The sequence below is a fragment of the Eurosta solidaginis genome, chromosome 5, assembly GCF_040869045.1.
Source record: "Eurosta solidaginis isolate ZX-2024a chromosome 5, ASM4086904v1, whole genome shotgun sequence".
Classification (NCBI taxonomy): domain Eukaryota; kingdom Metazoa; phylum Arthropoda; class Insecta; order Diptera; family Tephritidae; genus Eurosta; species Eurosta solidaginis.
Window position 1 is genome coordinate 73973094 of NC_090323.1, and position 26190 is coordinate 73999283.

A 26190-nucleotide genomic window follows, 5' to 3' on the forward strand; every position below is an offset into this window, starting at 1 on the left:
TAATAGGAGTAACTTTCCTGCCAAATTTCATCATGATATCTTCAACGACTGACAAATTACAGCTTGCAAAACTTCTAAATTACCTTCTTTTAAAAGTGGGCGGTGCCACGCCCATTGCCCAAAATTTTACTCATTTTCTATTCTGCGTGTTAAGTTCAACTCACCTACCAAGTTTCATCGCTTCATCCGTCTTTGGTAATGAATTATAGTACTTTTTCGAATTAAATAGCGATCTGAGATGAGTGCCCACGAATCTACATACCAAATTTCATCAAGATACCTCAAAATTTACTCAAGTTATCGTGTTAACGGACAGACGGACGACGGACGGACATGGCTCAATCAAATTTTTTTTCGATACTGATGATGATTTTGATATATGGAAGTCTATATCGATCTCGATTCCTTTATACCTGTACAACCAACCGTTATCCAATCAAAGTTAATATACTCTGTGAGCTCTGCTTAACTGAGTATAAAATTGTGGTCGTGGTCCGCTCTTTTCCCTTATTTGAAGGGCTTAATTCTTTTTTTGAGGAATTTGGTATAACAGCTGCACGCGTTAACAAAGAAAAAAAAAATAGAATTTCGAAATGTTGAATTTCGAACTTCGTAAGCCGATATCTATTTTTTGGAGGCTAAGTAAATTTGGGGTTGACCTAATCATGTGAAAACGACTACATAGCTTAAAAGGACATTAAACGGAAACGGAAATGTGAAGCTTCTCAAGGCCAAAATAATCACATACCAATTTTAAAAATCGGACGTCAAATAACCGAAACCCTCTCAACATAGTCTTTAAATTTAGGAGCGGACATTACCACCTTTTATTTTCGACCTATTCTAAAGTATATTTCTCATTTTTATAGTAAAAACTTAAAGTCAAAGAACAAAAACTAAATGATTTGTGCGATAAGAGCTCACAACAGATTATATAATATTCGGTCCCACCCGAATTTGAACGTCCTTACTTGTTTTAATTCGCACAGAACTGATTTGGATTGTTTCAAACGTCTACAAGCTACATTTTATTATTAATTGAATTCAACCACTAACCAAAGTGTTTATGTACTAACTGTTGTGTTGTTGTGTTAACTGTGTATGTTGTGAACGCTAGCTCTTCTCTAACTTTTGGAAATACTATTGTCCAATTTATAATAGAGGGGTGCCTAAATCATTCACCAGTCGTGAAAATTTCAATTAACGCTTCTCATCAAAATCAATAGATTTTCAGCTCGAATGAATGGAAGGCAAAGTGGGCGTTTATTGGATAAATTTAAGTGGTTGGCGTAATTACCTGGCACTGCTTCCGCTATTCATTAAGCCGCCCATGTTTTGGTGTAGGTTTGTCATCGGTGATGAGCCCTGTGAATTGTGGTGCAGATGCGCAGCGGCTGCGGCAGCCATCACGGATGCAGTACTCGCTGAATTCGTTGCGTTAGCAGGTGATGAGGCAGATGCGATGTGCGCGTGTAAATGACCGTGCGTGTGATGATGGTGTGTGGTGTGATGCAGAGAATGCTGATGTTGGCTATGCAGTGTTGTTGAGTTATGATGTTGTTGTAACTGATGCCCTGGTGAACTAGGCACACCACAACCTGAAGCTAACGAGCCACTCGATCCGGCTGAGCCTGCTGATGACGAAGTTGAAGCTGTCTGATGGAGCGACAGCGATGTTGCGTTGTTAACACTGTGTGGATGATGCGACAGTGGTGTTGGAGAAGAATGAATTCCAGAATGTGATGCCGTATGGGCGGCAGTTCCTACAAGGGAAGACTGATGATGGTGTATCGACGCTGATGCGGAATTGCTAGATGTAGGAGAGTGGCTTGTTGAAGAACCGGAGTTTAATGATAACTGATGATGACTGGTGTGATGTGCTTGCAGATGAGCCTGCTGGTGATGATGTTGCTGTTGTTGTTGTTGCTGCTGCAATTGCTGTTGCTGCTGATGATGAACAACGGCAGCTAATTGACCGAAGTGGTGATGGTGATGTTGGTGATGATGTCCACCTGTGCCTGTAGAAGATGTAACCGCAGATGCGGAGTTAAAATGATTTTGTAATTGTTGTCCAGTTGTGGATAACGAAAGTGGATGCGCGAGCGAGATGCCTGATAACGATAATGATGGGATACGATCCATCATTTTGTGAAGAAGCGTAAGAAGATTTGCTTGGTTTGCGGTCTTACGGGTAAGGTCGCGGTAATACTGTGAATTGTGGGACCGGGTTGGACTGAATGAATGGTGCTATTAAGGTCGATGATAAAAGGTTTTGAAAAAGTGAGCCTGTAAATAAAAAAGAATTTGGAAGATATATAATTATTATCATTTAGGTAATATTCATTTGTCATAGATAGTATCTTTGTTAGAACGGATCTAAATTTTACAACAAAAATGCATAACATTTTCGAAGTATACTTTTAATTCTTAGAAGAAATGCTGAGGAAAGTATGTCTCTTAATTGTATGTCTCTAAACTGATGTTTGATCTTCCCTTCTTCTTTCTTTTAAAATGAGAGTTAAATACCTTATTCCATATCTATCTCGATTCATTTACCGATTTATTATCGTTTCAAGCTCCTTCATATACCAGGTTATTTTGTTAGTTTCTCAAAAATTTCTCAATTGTAGTCAAATTTTCAGAAACGAGACGATATATTAGCAGAAAGCTAAATCGCCTCCAAGAAAATATAGGAATTTTTACTTCAAACATGGGCGATGCCATGCTCACTCAAAGGATCATTCCATAAAAAATCGTCGCATAAATTGGCAATGCTAATATCTTTTAAATAAAATAAAAACTGGTATGAAGCCTGAAAAACTATGTTAGCACCAACCTTTACATGGCAGCAAATGCGTCTTTTAGGCTCAAAATGAGAAACGCGAAGCACTTCCCCATATAAATTCTCATTTCCATTACAATAATTGTAATTTTTTTTTTAATTTTTCTTTGAGGATTTTCCAAACAAAGCAAATAAAATCAAAATATAAGTTTTGTTTATTGAGCTGCTCTATCTTATGCCAGGTTAAAATAATTGACATAACTGGGTTTAATGAACTGTCTTGCTCTGAGTTATTCTACTTTTTGTATCACGAGTCTGTTAAAATGCGATGAAATGCGTAGTTGAGTTGTTTGTATGGAGAAATGCTTTGCATTTCTAATTTTAAGCCCCAATGACGCATTTGCCTCAGTGTGAATGTATATATTATAAAGTCGTACTAAAGTCAAGCTGTTGGTGCCTTATTCCTAAAATTGTATTGAGATTTAGACGCAATAATTTTTGTATTTGTTAAATTACTGTATTTTTGATAATGACGGAAAAAACTGAAAATTATACAGAAACAATTAAGCATACTGGCTGATATTAAAGCTATTTCGATTTTGCTATAATATCTCTTCAGATATCTTTGAATTTGTTCATACTTAGCTGAGCAAAGCTCATAGAGTATATTAACAATTTTTGCATTGCGGTTGTTTGTAACGGCATAAACTAATGGAGATAAATATAGAATTCCATATATCAAATAGATCAGGATGAAAAATGAAATTCATTCAGCCATGTCCAACCGTCCGTCCGACAGAACGACAATTTGAGTAAATTTTTGAGATATCTTGTTGAAATTTGGTGTACTTCTGACAAAATCAATTTTTCAAATAATATTTGTCATAATTCAAAAACCGCTTAAGTTGTTGTCACAAAACTTGGTAAACTGATTAGCATTGTAATACGGAATGAGTTAAGAAAAAATTAACGAAATCTGTCTAAAGTATTCATTAATTTAGCCGGCTCAAGTTCAATTTTAATAAAACACTAGTTTGTTTTTATTCCCAATATATTTCGATTTCTATCGGATATCGTCATCAGGGGCTACAACAACAATGTAAGTTAGCTTAACAATTTTTCGTACGTACATTATTTTGTTCTTAGCTAAACTACATACGTTCGTCCTGTTTGATATGCAGCTTTGAACAAATTTTTCCAATTATCTAGTAGGTGTCTGTAGTTGTGTGAGCAGTTTTCAATGTCTATTTTGTAATTGAGCCTTTTATTTGTTGGTACGTTGGCTATGTGGAGCATCTCTAACGTGAAGCGTTTCTTATAATGCTGCTCTTGCTGCAATACCCTCACAGTATCAAAATCTGCTTTATGTCCGCTTTCTGCACAGCGGGCTGCGAGTGCCGTTTTCTGTGCCCTTCCTGATATATTTTTCATATCCGATCGATGTCCCGATATCCTCGTTTTTAGCTTATTCTTCGTGGGCCCGACATATTCCTTATTACATTCCGTGTTTCCGTCGCCAGCACATGGAATCCTGTATATTACGTTATTCTTGTCCATGGTTGCTATTCTACTTTTCATATTGCTGAAGAATTGATTCGTTGTGTGAGTCGGTTTATGTACTATTTTTATATTCTCCTTATTGTATGTATCAGAGCCCTTTAATCTTTCCGAAAAACCGGGTATATATACCATCGACTTGTATATTTTCGTGTCCACTTTTACGTTTTGTTTGTGTGATTTTATCATCATCTGTATTATTCCTGGAGGGAAATCATTCATTTTTAAAATATGTGTAATTCGTTTTTTGTTTTCTGGATGGAACACTATGTCGCTTGTGTCCAATACCTTCGCGATGAAATTTTTGGCCGTATTTATTATCATATTCCTAGGGTGTTTCGATTTGTAATTTATTAATCTTCCACAAGAAGTGGATTTTTGGTACCAATACAATTTTATTTTGTTGTCCCGTTTGCAGACTGAAGCGTCCAAAAAAGGTAATTTATTCTCTGTTTCCAGCTCAATTGTGAACTGAATATCCCTATGGTACGAGTTGAATATGTCCTTCGTCTCCTCCAAGTCTTCCTCCTTTACTATGGCAAATACATCATCTACGTACTTGCTTAGTAGTCTCGTTTTTGTCCCTATTTTTCGAGAATTTCCTCCATTATGATGTCTGCTACTACCGGCGATGCCGGAGATCCCTTCGGAAGCCCTTTTAGCTGTGTATAAATCCCTTCTTAACACTTTAAATATCTATTTTCTACGATACAAAAGGTTAATATTTCCATAAAAAGTCTCCTTGGAATATCCGTGCGTTCTTTTAAGTTCTCCCACTTTGTCATTATAGTTTGTATAGCTAAATCTGTTGGTATACTCGGAAACCATGATACAACATCAAACGACACTAGACGTCGGCAGGCATCGGTGCAATTTAGAAACGAAACATCAAAACCAAGGAGAATTAAACAAGGGGTGCCACAGGGTGGAGTCCTATCCCCACTTTTGTTTAATTTCTAAATATCTAAGCTACTTTTACCACCGGAAGGAGTCACAATAGTCTCCTACGCCGATGACTGCACAATAATGGCCACAGGCTCAGGCCCAAAGATCGATCCGCTATGCAAAAAAATAAACGGCTACCTCCCTGATCTCTCCAGTTTTTTCTGGCATTATCACCGACTAAATCTTCCGCGACCTTATTTACAACATGGACGTCCCAAATGTCGACCATTTTGAACATCCATGTCGATGGCACTACGCTACCGACTGTCCTACACCCCAAAATCTTGGGTGTGACGTTTGATCAGGATCTACATTTTGGTGAGCACGCAGCCGCAATTGTTCCGAGAATTCAGAGCCGTAACAAAATCCTCAAATCCCTCGCTGGCAGCACTTGGGGAAAAGATAAAGAAACGCTCATGACTACATACAAAGCAATTAGCCAGCCGATTACGTGCTACGCGTCACCCATATGGTCGCCAAGCCTAAAAATCACCCACTGGAAGAAACTACAGGCCTGCCAAAAAATTCCGCTCTCAGAATCGCCACGGACTGTCTTCTTATGTCCCCAGAACACCATCTGCATAATGAGGCGAGAATACTCCCCATCAGGGAGAGAAATGATATGCTGACCAAACAGTTCCTGTTGAATACCCAGAAACCTGGGCATCCCAACAGACATCTGATTGATGAACCAGCACCGCCTCGGGGATTAAGGAGTCATCTCCGTAAGCATTTTGAGGAAATACGGCACCTGAGAACCCAGCCGTATGAAGTGAAACAACACAAGCAGGTCCTTGGTGAACTCCATAAACAGGCGTCGGACCTTTATGCCGGGAATTGCCCGGGGAATCCAGTGCTTAACGAAAATTATCCAAAACTCGCGGAAGAGGAACACATACTCCCCAGGGAAACGCGTACCAGTCTTGCTCAACTTCGTTCTGGATACTGTAACAGGTTAAACTCTTACCTATCCAGAATCAACCCCGACATACAAAATGTATTCCCCGCTTGCAATGTGTCCCCAGATGACACTTACCATCTCTTCAATTGTAATGTGGAACCAACGCCTCTAACACCCCTTTCCTTATGGTCCACCCCTGTTGAAACGGCAAGTTTCCTTGGACTCCCGTTAGAGGATATTGATGACAATTTGTGATCAGTCACGGCTATTAGGTGGGGCGAGCATTGCTACAACAACAACAACACTAGACGCTCATCATCATATATATAGGAGTCATTAATTTTATCTTTAAACTCTATTGCACTTTTTACATTGAATTTCGATTTTGCCGTCAGGTTTTTTAAAATATTTGTCTAGTATTTGCATAGGTTGTAGGACGGGGTATTGATCATAGAACAGATGGGTCTTAGGGGCATATTGCCTTTATGTACTTTTGGTAAACCACGTGAAAATTTTTAAAAGTGTGAGGCGTAGCATAACTGTATTAAGGTTCAGTTGGTCTTATATATGACTATCGATAGAAATTTGACGCGTCCAACGCTTTTATTTAATTGTCTGATCAACGCCCTATATTGATGAGGAGTGTGATGACTAGTACCTAGGACCTATTTTCTAGCTTTTAGTATTATTATTACTTCATGTAAGTATTGTTTTCAATAAAACCTTAAACTTAAACTTAAAAAAAATTTTTTTGATCATTTTATTTTTAAGTTTTTTAGTCTTTATTTAATTGCCTATTATTTCTCATTCTATTTAGTTCATTCAGTGACTCATTATTACAAGGACTCTTTCCTGACAATTTGTTACATTCTAAGTCCTGAATAGATAATCCTTCCAAAGACTTTACTCGACTCTGCGCCACGTATGCTTGTCCCTCCTCCAACTCCAAAATATTTTGATGTCACTTCTATCGGACTGTATGTAATATTTGTTAAAATATGAGCCAAATCGGACATCATAGGTCGCTTTCTATTCATGTATGTATTATGTGTTCCAAATATGGACCAAATCGGACCCCAAATAAATTTTTTTTGAATATATCGATCTTTGCGCCACCTAGCGGCGATTTTTTTCCATAGGTCGCTTTCTATTCTTGTATGTATTATGTGTTCCAAATATGAGCCAAATCAGACCACAAATGCGATTTTTGTGAATATCTCGATCCTTGCGCCACCTAGCGGCGATTTTTTTCTTATTATTGCATTGTCATCGTGTTCTGAACTATACTCCAAGTTTCAAGCCTGTAGCTTATCGGGAAGTTACTTAAATTTCAATTACAAAATTCGTGCCAGTCAACTCAACCTAAATAAAACCGTTTAAAAAAAGGGGCGTCCTAATTCTGAGCAATCATTATTTTACGTTTCGGGAGCCATAACTGGAAGAAAAATTGATTTATAGCGAACAAATTCGGCGTAATTATTCACTATATAAAGAGAAATATTTTTTAATAAAAGCGACCAAAAACGAATAATAAACAAGCCCACTTCTTATAAAACTAAGTGTCAAAAAACTGAAGCTGAATGAACTATACGTTGGAAACTACCAGCTGAGTATTCAATGTTCGGTTACACCCGAACTAAGACACCCTTACTTGTTTTTAGTTATTATTTTTAAGTAGTTGTTTGTTTTTAAAGGCTGAGACACAATGAAGTTTTTCATATAGATGCGTTCAAAGTATTCTTCTGCATGCCAGTAACATCGCCACAATCACGCAAGATGTTGCGTTTGTAAATATGAAGGAACTTCAGACTTGGCAATTGAAGTTTATTTCGCCTTGCCCATTCACATATAAAATTTCGCGAAGCACTGTTACAAGAAAAATACTTGCTAACATATTTTGTGTTCTATTCATTTGTTTAATCGCAGTTTTTAACTGTGAAAAATTTTAGAAAAGTACCAACAAGTGGGGAAAATTATTGCACTTGCAAAGTGTGAAAACACCCTTAGCCAAATCAAATGCCCAATTCTTCTTCTTATGCTTTGCTTGCAACAAAAGTTGGAAGATGGCTAATTTTTCAGGTCAGATGGCGCTAGTGTCGCTCGATCTGCCATTCTCCATAAAAAATCCGCACAATCTACTCATGGTGCATAGGACTGCGTTAAACGCAACCACGACACGTTACTGCAACACTTGGAAAAATCGTCCCTTCCTCCAAGTCTCCAAAGGTGGACCGCAAATTGTCTGTCTGGTCGGGAAGCATCGGCGCAATTCAGGAATGTATTATCTAAACCCAGAATAATTAAACAAGAGGTACCACATGGTGGTGTCCTATCCCCGCTTTTGTTTAACTTTGAAGCTACGTTCGCCTTCAGAAGGTGTTTCCATTGTATCCTACGCCGATGACTGCACAAAAATGGTCCCAGGTTCCGGACCATACATTGTCCGCGATCCAATAATAGGCGATTTTATTTACAACAGGGGCGCGGCAAATGTCGACCATATTGAACATCCACATCGATGGCATTACGGTACCGACTTTCTTACACCCAAAAATACTGGGTGTGACATTCGATCGGGATCTACATTTTGGCGAGCATGCAACCGCAATTGTACCTAAAATCCTCAAATCTCTTGCCACTTGAGGTAAAGACAAAGAAATGCTCATTACCACTTTCAAATCAACTGGCCGGCCGATTGCATGCTACGCGTCCCCGATATGGTCGGCAAGCCTGAAGGTTACTAACTGGAAGAAAACACCGCGCTTAGAACCACTACGTGCTGTCTTCTTATGTTCACAGAACACCACTTACACAGCGAGGGGAGAGTACTTCCAATTAGGGAGAGAAATAAAATGCTAAACAAACAGTTTCTGTTGAATACCCAGAAACCGGGGCATCCCAACAGACATCTGATGGAAGAGGCAACACCTCCCTGAGAACACAGCCGTATGAAGAAAAAAAAAAAAACAGATCTTCAGTGATAGTCACAAAAAGTCGTCAGACCTCTATGAAAGGAATTGTCCGGCGAACCCAGTTCTTAAAGAAAAATACCCAGAACTAGCAGAAGACGAAAGCACTCCCCTGGATATTTTAACAGGTTAAACTCTTACCTATCCAGAATAAACCCCGACATACATAATGTATGTCCTGCTTGCAATGTGTCCTCACATGACACCAACTATTACTTCAATTGGAATGTGGAACCAACGCCTCTAACACCCCTCTCACTTTGGTCCACCCCTGTTGAAACTGCAAGCTTCCTTGGACTCCCGTTAGAGTATTTTGATGACAATTTGTGATCGGTCGCGCCTAGTGGATGGGGCGAAGCACTGCTCAAACAGCAACATTAAAAACAACAATCAAAGGTCTGAATTTTATTGAAATGGAGACCCATATGCTAGATTAACATGTTTGGTAAAAATATTAATTTGGATACCTGGTTAACGAGTTGGTTAATCAAAAATCTGACAAAATGTGTTGGATGTATTTATTTCCTTTCACAACCATCACATTAACCTCAAATAGAGCGAAGGCAAATCGAAAAATGCAATAGAAAAACCTCCTGTATTGTTGTTATTTGTTAGTTGGGCAAACCTGGCAGTTGTTTCCGTTTTATTTGCGACAAAGTTTTAAAAATGCTTGAAACCGTCTAATATGCATAAGTACATTTATTTGCCTATATTTAAAAACATGATGTCTTCAGAGTATTTATTGATTAATTTGATTTGACGACCCATTGAGGAATTAACATCTAGAAAATTAAAAGAATACTAACAAACTCCTGCAAGAGAGTGCTCCTTACATATTTACAAATATTTATCACATCATTTGAACCAACATAGAATAACAATACAAATAACAAACGAATAAAGAGTTTGTCGAACAAGCACACAAAATGTCTAATGCAAAATACAAACAAATCACAAAAATAACAAAGAATATATAAATTTTAATGGGTTGATAAAAATGCCAGTAACATTTTGAATGGGGTCTGCACAAAGGGGTACAAATATAACAAATGTATGTACATTAAACTGACCGTTAAAAAAAGTTTGCTGGGCGGAATATCATGATCTAAAAACAAATTGTACCGAATTGCATAGCTTTCAGAAGTGCCGTTTTGACGTTGCGTTTGAAAAATTTTAATTTGTTGATCATGTACGTGAAAAACCTTACAGAAATAGATTGGTAAGGTAAAGTTCAGTTAACATGCATTGGGTCTGAGATTTCGTGAAGTGATTATAAAACAAGTAAGGAAGGTTAAGTTCGGGTGTAACCGAACATTACATACTCAGTTGAGAGCTATGGTGACAACATAAGGGAAAATAACCATGTAGGAAAATGAACCGAGGGAAAATCTGGAATGTGTTTGTATGACATGCGTATCAAATGGCAGGTATTAAAGAGTATTTTAAGAGGGAGTGGGCCATAGTTCTATAGGTGGACGCCATTTAGGGATATAGCCATAAAGGTGGATCAGGTTGACTCTAGAATGTGTTTGTACGATATGGGTATCAAATGAAAGGTGTTAATGAGTATTTTAAAAGGGAGTAACCCTTAGTTCCATAGGTGGAGGCCGTTTCGAGATATCGCCATAAAGGTGGACCAGGGGTGACCCTAGAATTTGTTTGTACAATATGGGTATCAAAAGAAAGGTGTTAAAGAGTATTTTAAAAGGGAGTGACGCTTAGTTCCACAGGTGGACGCCGTTTCGAGATATCGCCATAAAGGTGGACCAGGTGTGACCCTAGAATTTGTTTGTACGATATGGGTATCAAATTAAAGGTATTAATGAGGGTTTTAAAAGAGAGTGGTGGTAGTTGTATAAGTGGTCGCCTTTTTGAGATATAGCCATAAAGGTGGATCAGGTTGACTCTAGAATGCGTTTGTACGATATGGGTATCAAATGAAAGGTGTTAATGAGCATTTTAAAAGGGAGTAATACTTAGTTCCACAGGTAGACGCCGTTTCGAGATGTCGCCACAAAGGTGGACCAGGTGTGACCCTAGAATTTGTTTGTACAATATTGGTATCAAAATAAAGGTGTTAATGAGTATTTTAAAAGGGAGTGATGCTTAGTTCGACAGGTGGACGCCGTTTCGAGATATCGCCATAAAGGTGGACCAGGTGTGACCCTAGAATGCGTTTGTACAATATGGGTATCAAACGAAAGATGTTAATGAGTATTTTAAAAGGGAGTGATGCTTAGTTCCACAGGTGGACGCCGTTTCGAGATATCGCCATAAAGGTGGACCAGGGGTGACCCTAGAATATGTTTGTACAATATGGGTATCAAAAGAAAGGTGTTAATGAGTATTTTAAAAGGGAGTGATGCTTAGTTCCAGGGGTGGACACCGTTTCGAGATATCGCCATAAAGGTGGACCAGGGGTGACCCTAGAATTTGTTTGTACAATATGGGCATCAAACGAATGGTGTTAATGAGTATTTTAAAAGGGAGAGGTGGTAGTTGTATAGGTGGTCGCCTTTTCGAGATATCGCCATGAAGGTGGACCAGGGGTGACTCTAGAATGCGTTTGTACGATATGGGTATCAAATGAAAGGTGTTAATGAGTATTTTAAAAGGGAGTTATCCTTAGTTCCATACGTGGACGCAGTTTCGAGATATCGCCATAAAGGTGGACCAGGGGTGACCCTAGAATTTGTTTGTACAATATGGGTATCAAAAGAAAGGTGTTAATGAGTATTTTAAAAGGGAGTAATCCTTAGTTCCATAGGTGGACGCCGTTTCGAGATATCGCCACAAGGGTGGACCAGGGGTGACCCTAGAATTTGTTTGTACAATATGGGCATCAAACGAATGGTGTTAATGAGTATTTTAAAAGGGAGTGGGCCTTAGTTCTATAGGTGGACGCCGTTTCGAAGTATCGCCATAAAGGTGGACCAGGGGTGACTCTAGAATGTGTTTGTACGATATGGGTATCAAATTAAAGGTATTAATGAGGGTTTTAAAAGGGAGTGGTGGTTGTTGTATAGGTGGTCGCCTTTTCGAGATATCGCCATAAAGGTGGACCAGGGGTGACTCTAGAATGCCTTTGTATGATATGGGTATCAAATGAAAGGTGTTAAAGAGTATTTTATGAGGGAGTGGGCCATAGTTCTATAGGTGAACGCCATTTAGGGATATAGCCATAAAGGTGGATCAGGGTTGACTCTAGAATGCGTTTGTACGATATGGGTATCAAATGAAGGGTGTTAATGAGTATTTTAAAAGGGAGTAATCCTTAGTTCCATAGGTGGACGCCGTTTCGAGATACCGCCATAAAGGTAGACCAGGGGTGACCCTAGAATTTGTTTGTACAATATGGGTATCAAAAGAAAGGTGTTAATGAGTATTTTAAAAGGGAGTGGGCCTTAGTTCTATAGGTGGACGCCGTTTCGAAATATCGCCATAAAGGTGGACCAGGGTGACTCTAGAATGTGTTTGTACGATATGGGTATCAAATTAAAGGTATTAATGAGAGTTTTAAAAGGGAGTGGTGGTAGTTGTATATGTGAAGGCGTTTTCCAGATCGCGACCAAAATGTGGACCAGGGTGACACAGAACATCATCTGTTGGATACCGCTAATTTATTTATATATATAATACCTGCCAAGATTTTAAGGGTTTTTTATTTCGCCCTGCGGAACTTTTTCATTTTCTTCTACTTAATATGGTAGGTGTCACAGCCATTTTATAAAGTTTTTTCTAAAGTTATATTTCGTGTCAATAAACCAATCCAATTACCTCACCATGTTTCATCCCTTTTTTCGTATTTGGTATAGAATTATGGCATTTTTTTCATTTTTCGTAATTTTCGATTAGCGTCGGATTTCGTTCATTTTTCATACCAAAATAAAGTGAGTTCAAGTAAGTACGTGAACTAAGTTCATTAAAGATATGTCGATTTTTGCTCAAGTTATCGTGTTAACGGCCATGCGGAAGGACAGACGAACGACTGTGTATAAAAACTGGGCGTGGCATAAACCGATTTCGCCCGTTTTCACAGAAAACAGTTAACATCATAAAATCTATTCCCCTACCAAATTTCAAAAGGATTGGCTAATTTTTGTTCGACTTTTGGCGTTAAAAGTATCCTAGACAAATTTAATGAAAAAGGGCGATGCCACGCCCATTTTGAAATTTTCTTTTATTTTTGTATTTTGTTGCACCATGTCATTACTGGAGTTGAATGTTGACATAATTTACTTATATACTGTAAAGATATTAAATTTTTTGTTAAAATTTTACTTTAAAAAATTTTTTTTTTTAAAGTGGGCGTGGTCCTTCTCCGATTTTGCTAATTTTTATTAGGCGTACATATAGTAATAGGAGTAACGTCCCTGCCAAATTTCATCATGATATCTTCAACGACTGACAAATTACAGCTTGCAAAAGTTTTAAATTACCTTCTTTTAAAAGTGGGCGGTGCCACGCCCATTGTCCAAAATTTTACTAACTTTCTATTCTGCGTCATAAGTTCAACTCACCTACCAAGCTTCATCGCTTTATTCGTCTTTGGTAATGAATTATCGCATTTTTACGGGTTTTCGAAATTTTCGATATCGCAAAATTGGCGTGTTTATAGTCCGATATTGTTCATTTTAAATAGTGATCTGAGATGAGTGGTCTGGAACCTACGTACCAAATTTCATCAAGTTACCTCAAAATTTACTCAAGTTATAGTGTTAACGGCCATGCGGAAGGACAGACGGACGACTGTGTATAAAAACTGGGCGTGGCATAAACCGATTTCGCCCGTTTTCACAGAAAACAGTTAACATCATAAAATTTATTCCCCTACCAAATTTCAAAAGGATTGGTTAATTTTTGTTCGACTTATGGCGTTAAAAGTATCCTAGACAAATTAAATGAAAAAGGGCGGAGCCACGCCCATTTTGAAATTTTCTTTTATTTTTGTATTTTGTTGCACCATGTCATTACTGGAGTTGAATGTTGACATAATTTACTTATATACTGTAAAGATATTAAATTTTTTGTTAAAATTTTACTTAAAAAAAAATTTTTTTTAAAAGTGGGCGTGGTCCTTCTCCGATTTTGCTAATTTTTTTTAGGCGTACATATAGTAACAGGAGTAACGTCCCTGCGAAATTTCATTATGATATCTTCAACGACTGACAAATTACAGCTTGCAAAAATTATAAATTACCTTCTTTTAAAAGTGGGCGGTGCCACGCCCATTGTCCAAAATTTTACTAATTTTCTATTCTGCGTCATAAATTCAACTCATCCACCAAGTTTCATCGCTTAATCCGTATTTGGTAATGAATTATCGCACTTTTTCGGTTTTACGAAATTTTCGATATCGAAAAAGTGGGCGTGGTTATAGTCCGATATCGTTCATTTTAAATAGCGATCTGAGATGAGTGCTCAGGAACCTACGTACCAAATTTCATCAAGTTACCTCAAAATTTACTCAAGTTATCGTGTTAACGGACGGACGGACGGACGGACGGACGGACATGGCTCAATCAAATTTTTTTTCGATCCTGATTATTTTGATATATAGAAGTCTATATCTATCTCGATTCCTTTATATATGTACAACCAACCGTTATCCAATCAAACTTAATATACTCTGTGAGCTCTGCTCAACTGAGTATAAAAATCTCCACTTTTTTATGGAACTGCGAAAACGATTTTTACCCCATTAAAGATCTCCTTTCGCCCTTACATCCCGCCATATAACATGTTTCAATCAGAGCAATATCTCAGGAAAAGTTCGTGCGTTTATGCGAGAAATAGAACACAATTTAAATGCAAGGCTTGTTTTGAGTTGGCAGAAATACATTCGAAGTGTCTGCCAAATCACTGCCGAGGGGCGACCTCGATAAGAAAAAATTTTTTCTAATTGAAAAAACATAAATTTTCGATGTTTCTTTACCGGGACTTGAACCTGAGATCTTCGGTGTGGTTGGCGGAGCATTCTAACACTACACTACGGCGGCCACCAAAATATGGATTCATATAGAAGTATGTTGCAAAATACCTTAATAAAGAGCAAGGAATTTCATTATAATTTACTTTGATGTAATATTAAAGCTTAATCATTTCCAAATCATATTTGTTCAAGCAATAAGAAAACCAGCTCAAAAAACGCAAGGTTATATCAAATTGGTCAAGTGATTTAGCTACTGGATATATGTATAAAACCTACATGAGTATTCGTATGAAATTTGTATAGAAAAAAAAAGTTGATGTTTTTAAATGAAGCTATATTGATCTACTAAACTTGCTATAACTTTGATATTTTTGACCCGATTTCAAAATGGTTTACAACAATGTGAATTGAAAATGCTTCCGATTTGCTATCTCATCAAAGTAAAAATCAAATAATTGTTCTTTATTCACGTACATATCGCTCATTTACTTCAATAGTGTCATAACTCAAAAAACAAAATTTTCCAGGAGAGCCATTCAAAGATTTTAACTGCCGTATGTTGCACATATAAAGGCATATTTTCATTTGTGTAGCACGTGGTAAATTTTTAACGGATCACAAATATTTTTGTACACAACATAGATCATGTTATTGAGTACGTTTATATGTTATTAACTCAAAAGTCATATTTTTTGAGTTATGACACTATTGAAGTAAATGAGCGATATGTCCTTTGCAACATATCACGTTGCGATTCTGGATTGTTCTCTATATCTCATATACTAAGTCTAGAAAAAGGTCACAAACTGTAGGTACGATTGAAAAGCATTATATGACGCGATGCTAAGAAGAAAGAAGATCTTTAACGGGAACTCCCAACAGGTTAGGGCCTTAGAATATATCCGCGGCAGGTATACCTATCTTAAGAGGCGACTAAAATACCCAAGTGATTCACGGGGTTGTGTAGCGCAGCCCTATGAAGGGGCTGCCAGCGAATTTATAGCTTCTCACACACAATTGTTAATGGCACCTTTCCGAGGCGAGTCCTGTTTGTTTGCATCCGCGACCGCAAGTTTCTCACGGATATAGGAGGTGGGGGGTGGGATGGTCTAGAAGGTTCAATAAGGTCATATCAAATCGTTTCCGAGATGGTCGGGCTTATACCTTGATGGTGCTTCTTACCGGAACGTACCGGATCTATATCCGTCAAAGGACCATCAGCATCCATGGCTCTTCCCAAAATCACCGGATATTGTCTTTATCGCTACAATATTAGCAACAATAACAACACCATTAATGGGGTGAAAACCGTTTTCACTCGAAAAAAGTACGATTCGGCGGTAGCGTCTAGTGATTTTTTATACTCAGTTGAGCAGAGCTCACAGAGTATATTAACTTTGATTGGATAACGGTTGGTTGTACAGGTATAAAGGAATCGAGATAGATATAGACTTCCATATATCAAAATCATCAGGATCGTCCGTCCGTCCGTCGTCCGTCTGTCCGTTAACACGATAACTTGAGTAAATTTTGAGGTATCTTGATGAAAATTGGTATGTAGGTTCCTGAGCACTCATTTCAGATCGCTATTTGAAATGAACAATATCGGACTATAACCACGCCCACTTTTTCGATATCGAAAATTTTGAAAAACCGAAAAAGTGCGATAATTCATTACCAAAGACGGATAAAGTGATGAAACTTGGTACGTGAGTTGAACTGATGACGCTGAATAGAAAACTAGTAAAATTTTGGACCATGGGTGTGGCACCGCCCACTTTTTAAAGAAGGTAATTTAAAATTTTGCAAGCTGTAATTTGGCAGTCGATGAAGATATCATGATGAAATTTGGCAGGAACGTTACTCCTATTACTGTATGTATGCCTAATAAAAATTAGTAAAATCGGAGAACGATCACGCCCACTTTAAAAAAAAATTTTTTTAAGTCAAATTTTAACAAAAAATTTAATATCTTTACAGTATATAAGTAAATTATGTCAACATTCAACTCCAGTAATGATATGGTGCAACAAAATGCAAAAATAAAAGAAAATTTCAAAATTGGCGTGGCTCCGCCCTTTTTCATTTAATTTGTCTAGGATACTTTTAATGCCATAAGTCGAACCAAAATTTACCAATCCTTGTGAAATTTGGCAGGGGCTTAGATTCTCGGACGATAACTTATTTCTGTGAAAAAGGGCGAAATCGGTTGAAGCCACGCCCAGTTTTTATACACAGTCGGCCGTCTGTCCTTCCGCTTGGCCGTTAACACGATAACTTGAGCAAAAATCTATATATCTCTAGTAAACTCAGTTCACGTACTTATCTGATCTCACTTTGTATTGGTATAAAAAATGGCCGAAATCCCACTATGACCACGCCCACTTTTTCGATATCGAAAATTACGAAAAATGAAAAATATGCCATAATTCTATACCAAATATGAAAAAAGAGATGAAACATGGTATTTGGATTGGTTTATTGACGCAAAATATAACTTTAGAAAATAAAATTAGTAAAATGGGTGTGACACCTACCATATTAAGTAGAATGAAATGAAAAAGTTTTGCAGGGCGAAATAAAAAACCCTTGAATTCTTGGCAGGAATACTGTTGGTGGTATTATATATATAAATAAATTAGCGGTATCCAACAGATGATGTTCTGGGACACTCTGGTCCACATTTTGGCCGATAACTGGAAAACGCCTTCACATATACAACTACCACCACTCCCTTTTAAAAGCCTCATTAATACCTTTAATTTGACACCCATATCGTACAAACACATTCTAGAGTCACCCTTGGTCCACCTTTATGGCGATATGAAAAGGCGTCCACCTATAGAACTAAGCCCCACGCCCTTTTAAAATACTCATTTACACCTATTCTAGAGTCACATATTCTAGAGTCACCCCTGGTCCACCTTTATGGCGATATCTCGAAAAGTCGACAACCTATAGAACCAAGGCCCACTCTCTTTTAAAAAGACTCATTAACACCTTTCGTTTGATACCCATATTTTACAAACTCATTCTAGAGTCACCCCTGGTCCACCTTTATGGCGATATCTCGAAAAGGCGTCCACCTATAGAACCAAGGCCCACTCCCTTTTAAAATGCTCATTAACCTCTTTCATTTGATACCCATATCGTACAAAAAAATTCTAGGGTCACCCCTGGTCCACCTTTATGGCGATATCTCGAGACGGCGTCCACCTATGGAACTAAGGATCACTCCCTTTTAAAATACTCATTAAAACCTTTCATTTGATTCCCATATCGTACAAACAAATTCTAGAGTCACCCTTGGTCCACCCTTATGCCGATATCTCGAAAAGGCGGCCACCTATACAACTACCACCACTCCCTTTTAAAACCCTCATTAATACCTTTAATTTGATACCCATATCGTACAAACACATTCTAAATTCACCCATGGTCCACCTTTATGGCGATATCTCGAATTAACACCTTTCGTTTGATACGCATATTGTACTAACACATTCAGTCACCCCTGGTCCACCTTTATGGCGATATCTCGAAAAGGCGACCACCTATAGAACTAAGTCCCATGCCCTTTTAAAATACTCATTAGCACCTTTCGTTTGATACCCATATTGTTCAAACGCATTCTAGAGTCACCCCTGGTCCACCTTTATGGCGTTATCTCGAAAAGGCGTCCACCTATAGAACTAAGGCCCACTCCCTTTTAAAATACTCACTAACCCCTTTCATTCGATACCCATATCGTGCAAACAAATTCTAGGGTCACCCCTGGTCCACCTTTATGGCGATATCTCGAAAAGGCGACCACCTATAGATCTAAGACCCACTCCCTTTTAAAAAGACTCATTAACACCTTACATTTGATACCCATACCGTACAAACAAAGTCTAGAGGCACCCCTGATCCACCTTTATGGCGATATCTCGAAAAGGTTCCACCTATAGAACTAAGCCCCACGCCCTTTTAAAATACTAATTAACAACTTTCGTTTGATACCCATATTGTACAAACGCATTTTAGAGTCACCCCTGGTCCACCTTTATGGCTATATCTCGAAAAGGCATCCACCTATAGAACTAAGGTCCAATCCCTTTTAAAATACTCACTAACCCCTTTCATTTGATACCCATATCGTACAAACAAATTCTAGGGTCTCCCCTGGTCCACCTTTATGGCGGTATCTCGAAACGGCGTCCACCTATGGAACTAAGGATCACGCCCTTTTAAAATACTCATTAACACCTTTCATTTGATACACATGTCATACAAACACATTCCAGGGTTACCCTCGGTCCATTTTCCTACATGGTTATTTTCCCTTATGTTGTCACCAAAGCTCTCAACTGAGTATGTAATGTTCGGTTACACCCGAACTTAACCTTCCTTACTTGTTTGTATATCAAATATTATTTCAAAGTAAAATTTAATTCTGTCATAATTTAATATTTGACCTTTATTTAGCAAATTTTGGAAAACAAATCAAATAATAGATTCTCGTATCTTGAAATATTCGTAAATCCATCGGGCGTCTTAGTTGCTGTATTGGCACTCTTTTATTGGCTTTGCACACAGATTATATTAACTTTGATTGGATAACGGTTAGTTGTACAGGTATAAAGGAATCGAGATAGATATAGATTTCCATATATCAAAATCTTCAGTATCGAAAAAAAATTTGATTGAGCCATGACCGTCCACCCGTTAACACGATAACTTGAGCAAATATTGAGATATCTTCACCAAATTTGGTACTCGCGCTTACCTGGACTCAGAATAGATTGGTATTGAAAATGAGAGAAATTGGATGATAACCACGCCCACTTTTTATATATATAACATTTTGGAAAACACAAAAAACCTGATAATTTAGTAAATAATACACCTAGAATGTTGAAATTTGACGTGTGGACTGATATTGAGACTTTGGTTAAAAATTTGAAACATTTTTTTTTAAATGGGCGTGGCACCGCCCACTTGTGATAAAATCAATTTTACAAATATTATTAAACTTAAATGAAAAATCGTTAAACCTATCGTAACAAAATTCGGTAGAGAGGTTGCCTTTACTATAAGAAATGCTTTGAAGAAAAATTAATGAAATCGGTTAAGGACCATGCCCACTTTTATACAAAAGATTTTTAAAAGGGTCGTGGACGAATAAAATAAGCTACATTTTTGCAAAAAATAGCTTTATATCAATGGTATTTCATTTCCCAAGTGGATTTATAACAATAAATAGGAATAAAAGAATTAAAAATAAATTTTTAAGTTAAACGGATTTATTGAAAACTATACTTATATGAAGTAATAATACTAAAAGCTAGAAAATAATTAGGTAGGTCCTAGGTACTAGTCCTCACATTCCTCATCAATCGAGGGCGTTGATCAGACAATTAAATAAAAGCGTTGGGCGCGGGAAAGTACGATTCGGCGGTAGCGTCTAGTGATTTTTTATACTCAGTTGAGCAGAGCTCACAGAGTATATTAACTTTGATTGGATAACGGTTGGTTGTACAGGTATAAAGGAATCGAGATAGATATAGACTTCCATATATCAAAATCATCAGGATCGTCCGTCCGTCCGTCGTCCGTCTGTCCGTTAACACGATAACTTGAGTAAATTTTGAGGTATCTTGATGAAAATTGGTATGTAGGTTCCTGAGCACTCATCTCAGATCGCTATTTGAAATGAACAATATCGGACTATAACCACGCCCACTTTTTCGATATCGAAAATTTTGAAAAACCGAAAAAGTGCGATAATTCATTACCAAAGACGGATAAAGTGATGAAACTTGGTACGTGAGTTGAACTGATGACGCTGAATAGAAAACTAGTAAAATTTTGGACCTAGGGTGTGGCACCGCCCACTTTTTAAAGAAGGTAATTTAAAATTTTGCAAGCTGTAATTTGGCAGTCGATGAAGATATCATGATGAAATTTGGCAGGAACGTTACTCCTATTACTGTATGTATGCCTAATAAAAATTAGTAAAATCGGAGAACGATCACGCCCACTTTAAAAAAAAATTTTTTTAAGTCAAATTTTAACAAAAAATTTAATATCTTTACAGTATATAAGTAAATTATGTCAACATTCAACTCCAGTAATGATATGGTGCAACAAAATGCAAAAATAAAAGAAAATTTCAAAATTGGCGTGGCTCCGCCCTTTTTCATTTAATTTGTCTAGGATACTTTTAATGCCATAAGTCGAACCAAAATTTACCAATCCTTGTGAAATTTGGCAGGGGCTTAGATTCTCGGACGATAACTTATTTCTGTGAAAAAGGGCGAAATCGGTTGAAGCCACGCCCAGTTTTTATACACAGTCGGCCGTCTGTCCTTCCGCTTGGCCGTTAACACGATAACTTGAGCAAAAATCTATATATCTCTACTAAACTCAGTTCACGTACTTATCTGAACTCACTTTGTATTGGTATAAAAAATGGCCGAAATCCGACTATGACCACGCCCACTTTTTCGATATCGAAAATTACGAAAAATGAAAAATATGCCATAATTCTATACCAAATATGAAAAAAGAGATGAAACATGGTATTTGGATTGGTTTATTGACGCAAAATATAACTTTAGAAAATAAAATTAGTAAAATGGGTGTGACACCTACCATATTAAGTAGAATGAAATGAAAAAGTTTTGCAGGGCGAAATAAAAAACCCTTGAATTCTTGGCAGGAATACTGTTGGTGGTATTATATATATAAATAAATTAGCGGTATCCAACAGATGATGTTCTGGGACACTCTGGTCCACATTTTGGCCGATAACTGGAAAACGCCTTCACATATACAACTACCACCACTCCCTTTTAAAAGCCTCATTAATACCTTTAAAATGATACCCATATCGTACAAACACATTCTAGAGTCACCCTTGGTCCACCTTTATGGCGATATGAAAAGGCGTCCACCTATAGAACTAAGCCCCACGCCCTTTTAAAATACTCATTAACACCTATTCTAGAGTCACATATTCTAGAGTCACCCCTGGTCCACCTTTATGGCGATATCTCGAAAAGTCGACAACCTATAGAACCAAGGCCCACTCTCTTTTAAAAAGACTCATTAACACCTTTCGTTTGATACCCATATTTTACAAACTCATTCTAGAGTCACCCCTGGTCCACCTTTATGGCGATATCTCGAAAAGGCGTCCACCTATAGAACCAAGGCCCACTCCCTTTTAAAATGCTCATTAACCTCTTTCATTTGATACCCATATCGTACAAAAAAATTCTAGGGTCACCCCTGGTCCACCTTTATGGCGATATCTCGAGACGGCGTCCACCTATGGAACTAAGGATCACTCCCTTTTAAAATACTCATTAAAACCTTTCATTTGATTCCCATATTGTACAAACAAATTCTAGAGTCACCCTTGGTCCACCCTTATGCCGATATCTCGAAAAGGCGGCCACCTATACAACTACCACCACTCCCTTTTAAAACCCTCATTAATACCTTTAATTTGATACCCATATCGTACAAACACATTCTAAATTCACCCATGGTCCACCTTTATGGCGATATCTCGAATTAACACCTTTCGTTTGATACGCATATTGTACTAACACATTCTAGAGTCACCCCTGGTCCACCTTTATGGCGATATCTCGAAAAGGCGACCACCTATAGATCTAAGGCCCACTCCCTTTTAAAAAGACTCATTAACACCTTACATTTGATACCCATATCGTACAAACAAAGTCTAGAGTCACCCCTGGTCCACCTTTATGGCGATATCTCGAAAAGGCGCCCACCTATAGAACTAAGCCCCATGCCCTTTTAAAATACTCATTAGCACCTTTCGTTTGATACCCATATTGTTCAAACGCATTCTAGAGTCACCCCTGGTCCACCTTTATGGCGTTATCTCGAAAAGGCGTCCACCTATAGAACTAAGGCCCACTCCCTTTTAAAATACTCACTAACCCCTTTCATTCGATACACATATCGTGCAAACAAATTCTAGGGTCACCCCTGGTCCACCTTTATGGCGATATCTCGAAAAGGCGACCACCTATAGATCTAAGACCCACTCCCTTTTAAAAAGACTCATTAACACCTTACATTTGATACCCATACCGTACAAACAAAGTCTAGAGGCACCCCTGATCCACCTTTATGGCGATATCTCGAAAAGGTTCCACCTATAGAACTAAGCCCCACGCCCTTTTAAAATACTAATTAACAACTTTCGTTTGATACCCATATTGTACAAACGCATTTTAGAGTCACCCCTGGTCCACCTTTATGGCTATATCTCGAAAAGGCATCCACCTATAGAACTAAGGTCCAATCCCTTTTAAAATACTCACTAACCCCTTTCATTTGATACCCATATCGTACAAACAAATTCTAGGGTCTCCCCTGGTCCACCTTTATGGCGGTATCTCGAAACGGCGTCCACCTATGGAACTAAGGATCACGCCCTTTTAAAATACTCATTAACACCTTTCATTTGATACACATGTCATACAAACACATTCCAGGGTTACCCTCGGTCCATTTTCCTACATGGTTATTTTCCCTTATGTTGTCACCATAGCTCTCAACTGAGTATGTAATGTTCGGTTACACCCGAACTTAACCTTCCTTACTTGTTTGTATATCAAATATTATTTCAAAGTAAAATTTAATTCTGTCATAATTCAATATTTGACCTTTATTTAGCAAATTTTGGAAAACAAATCAAATAATAGATTCTCGTATCTTGAAATATTCGTAAATCCATCCAATACATTGCTGTATTGGCACTCTTTTATTGGCTTTGCACACAGATTATATTAACTTTGATTGGATAGCGGTTAGTTGTACAGGTATAAAGGAATCGAGATAGATATAGACTTCCATATATCAAAATCTTCAGTATCGAAAAAAAATTTGATTGAGCCATGACCGTCCACCCGTTAACACGATAACTTGAGCAAATATTGAGATATCTTCACCAAATTTGGTACTCGCGCTTACCTGGACTCAGAATAGATTGGTATTGAAAATGAGAGAAATTGGATGATAACCACGCCCACTTTTTATATATATAACATTTTGGAAAACACAAAAAACCTGATAATTTAGTAAATAATACACCTAGAATGTTGAAATTTGACGTGTGGACTGATATTGAGACTTTGGTTAAAAATTTGAAACATTTTTTTTTAAATGGGCGTGGCACCGCCCACTTGTGATAAAATCAATTTTACAAATATTATTAAACTTAAATGAAAAATCGTTAAACCTATCGTAACAAAATTCGGTAGAGAGGTTGCCTTTACTATAAGAAATGCTTTGAAGAAAAATTAATGAAATCGGTTAAGGACCATGCCCACTTTTATACAAAAGATTTTTAAAAGGGTCGTGGACGAATAAAATAAGCTACATTTTTGCAAAAAATAGCTTTATATCAATGGTATTTCATTTCCCAAGTGGATTTATAACAATAAATAGGAATAAAAGAATTAAAAATAAATTTTTAAGTTAAACGGATTTATTGAAAACTATACTTATATGAAGTAATAATACTAAAAGCTAGAAAATAATTAGGTAGGTCCTAGGTACTAGTCCTCACATTCCTCATCAATCGAGGGCGTTGATCAGACAATTAAATAAAAGCGTTGGGCGCGGGAAATTTCTAAAAATGTGAGGCGTAGCATAACCCGATTAAGGTTCAGTTGGTTTTACTTATGACTATCAATAGAAATATGACGCGTCCAACTCGTTTATTTAATTGTCTGATCAACGCCCTAGATTGATAAGGAGTGTGATGACTAGTACCTAGGACCTACCTAATTATTTTCTAGCTTTTCGGATAATTATTTTTCATGTAAGTATTGTTTTCAATAAAACCGTTTAACTTAAACAATTTTTTTTAATTATTTTATTTTCAAGTTTTTAGCCTTTATTTAATTCCCTATTATTTCTCATTCTATTTAAGTCATTTAGTGACTAATTATTACAAGGACTCTTTCCTGACAATTTGTTACAACCTAAGTCCTCAATACATAATCCTTCCAAAGACTTTACTCGACTCTGCGCCACGTATGCTTGTCCCTCCTCCAACTCCAAAATATTTTGCTGTCACTTCTACCGGACTGTATGTAATATTTGTTCCAAATATGAGCCAAATCGGACATTATAGGTCACTTTCTATTCATGTATGTATGTATGTATTATGTGTTCCAAATATGGACCAAATCGGACCACAAATGCGATTTTTGTGAATATCTCGATCCTTGCGCCACCTATAAAATAAATAAATGTGAGGCGCGATAACCTCCGAATATTTTTAGGCCGAGCTTCCAATTTGCGTCGTGCTCCTTTTAATTTTTCCTACAAATAAGCGGGACGGGACCTACTTGTTTTATGACGACTCCGAACGGCATCTGCAAGGCAGATAAGTTTTTACTGAGAGCTTTTCATGGCAGAAATACACCCAGAGTGCTTGCCAAACACTACCGAGGGGCGACTTCGCTTAGAAAAATTTTCTTCTAATTGAAAAAACTTGTTTCTAAAATTTTGATGTAGCTTCTCCCGGGGCTGGAACTCAGGATCTTTGGCGTGGATGGCGGGGCACGCTACCATCACACCACGATGCGCCACCTAGCGGCGATTTTTTTCTTATTATTGCATTGTCATCGGGTTCTGAACTATATTCCAAGTTTCAAGCTTGTAGCTTATCGGGAAGTTACTTAAATTTCCTAAATAAAACCGTTTAAAAACTTCAAATTTTAAAAAATGGGCATGACACCGCCCCTTTTATGACTAAGCAATTTGCTATGTTTCGGGAGCCATAACTCGAAGATAAATTAACAGATCGTAATAAAATTGGGTACAAAAATTTTTCCTATAGCAGAAAATATTTCTAGAAAAAATGGACGAGATCGGTTAAAGACCACGCCCACTTTTATATAAAAGATTTTTAAAAGGGTTGTAGACGACACCGCCCCTTTTATGACTAAGCAATTTGCTATGTTTCGGGAGCCATAACTCGAAGATAAATTAACAGATCGTAATAAAATTGGGTACAAAAATTTTCCTTATAGCAGAAAATATGTATAGTAAAAATGGACGGGATCGG

At 37.5% G+C, this 26190-nt stretch overlaps 1 protein-coding gene across 1 annotated transcript in view; it reads right to left on the reverse strand.

Moving 5' to 3' along the window:
- Sox21b overlaps window positions 1–26190 on the reverse strand; it is a 296779-nt gene that overhangs the window by 194369 nt on the left and 76220 nt on the right. Inside the window, exon 2 of the mRNA XM_067757495.1 lies at window positions 1298–2286. Within this exon, the coding sequence (XP_067613596.1) occupies window positions 1298–2145 (848 nt within the window). The 5' untranslated portion in view covers window positions 2146–2286. The remainder of the gene's footprint in view (window positions 1–1297; window positions 2287–26190) is intronic.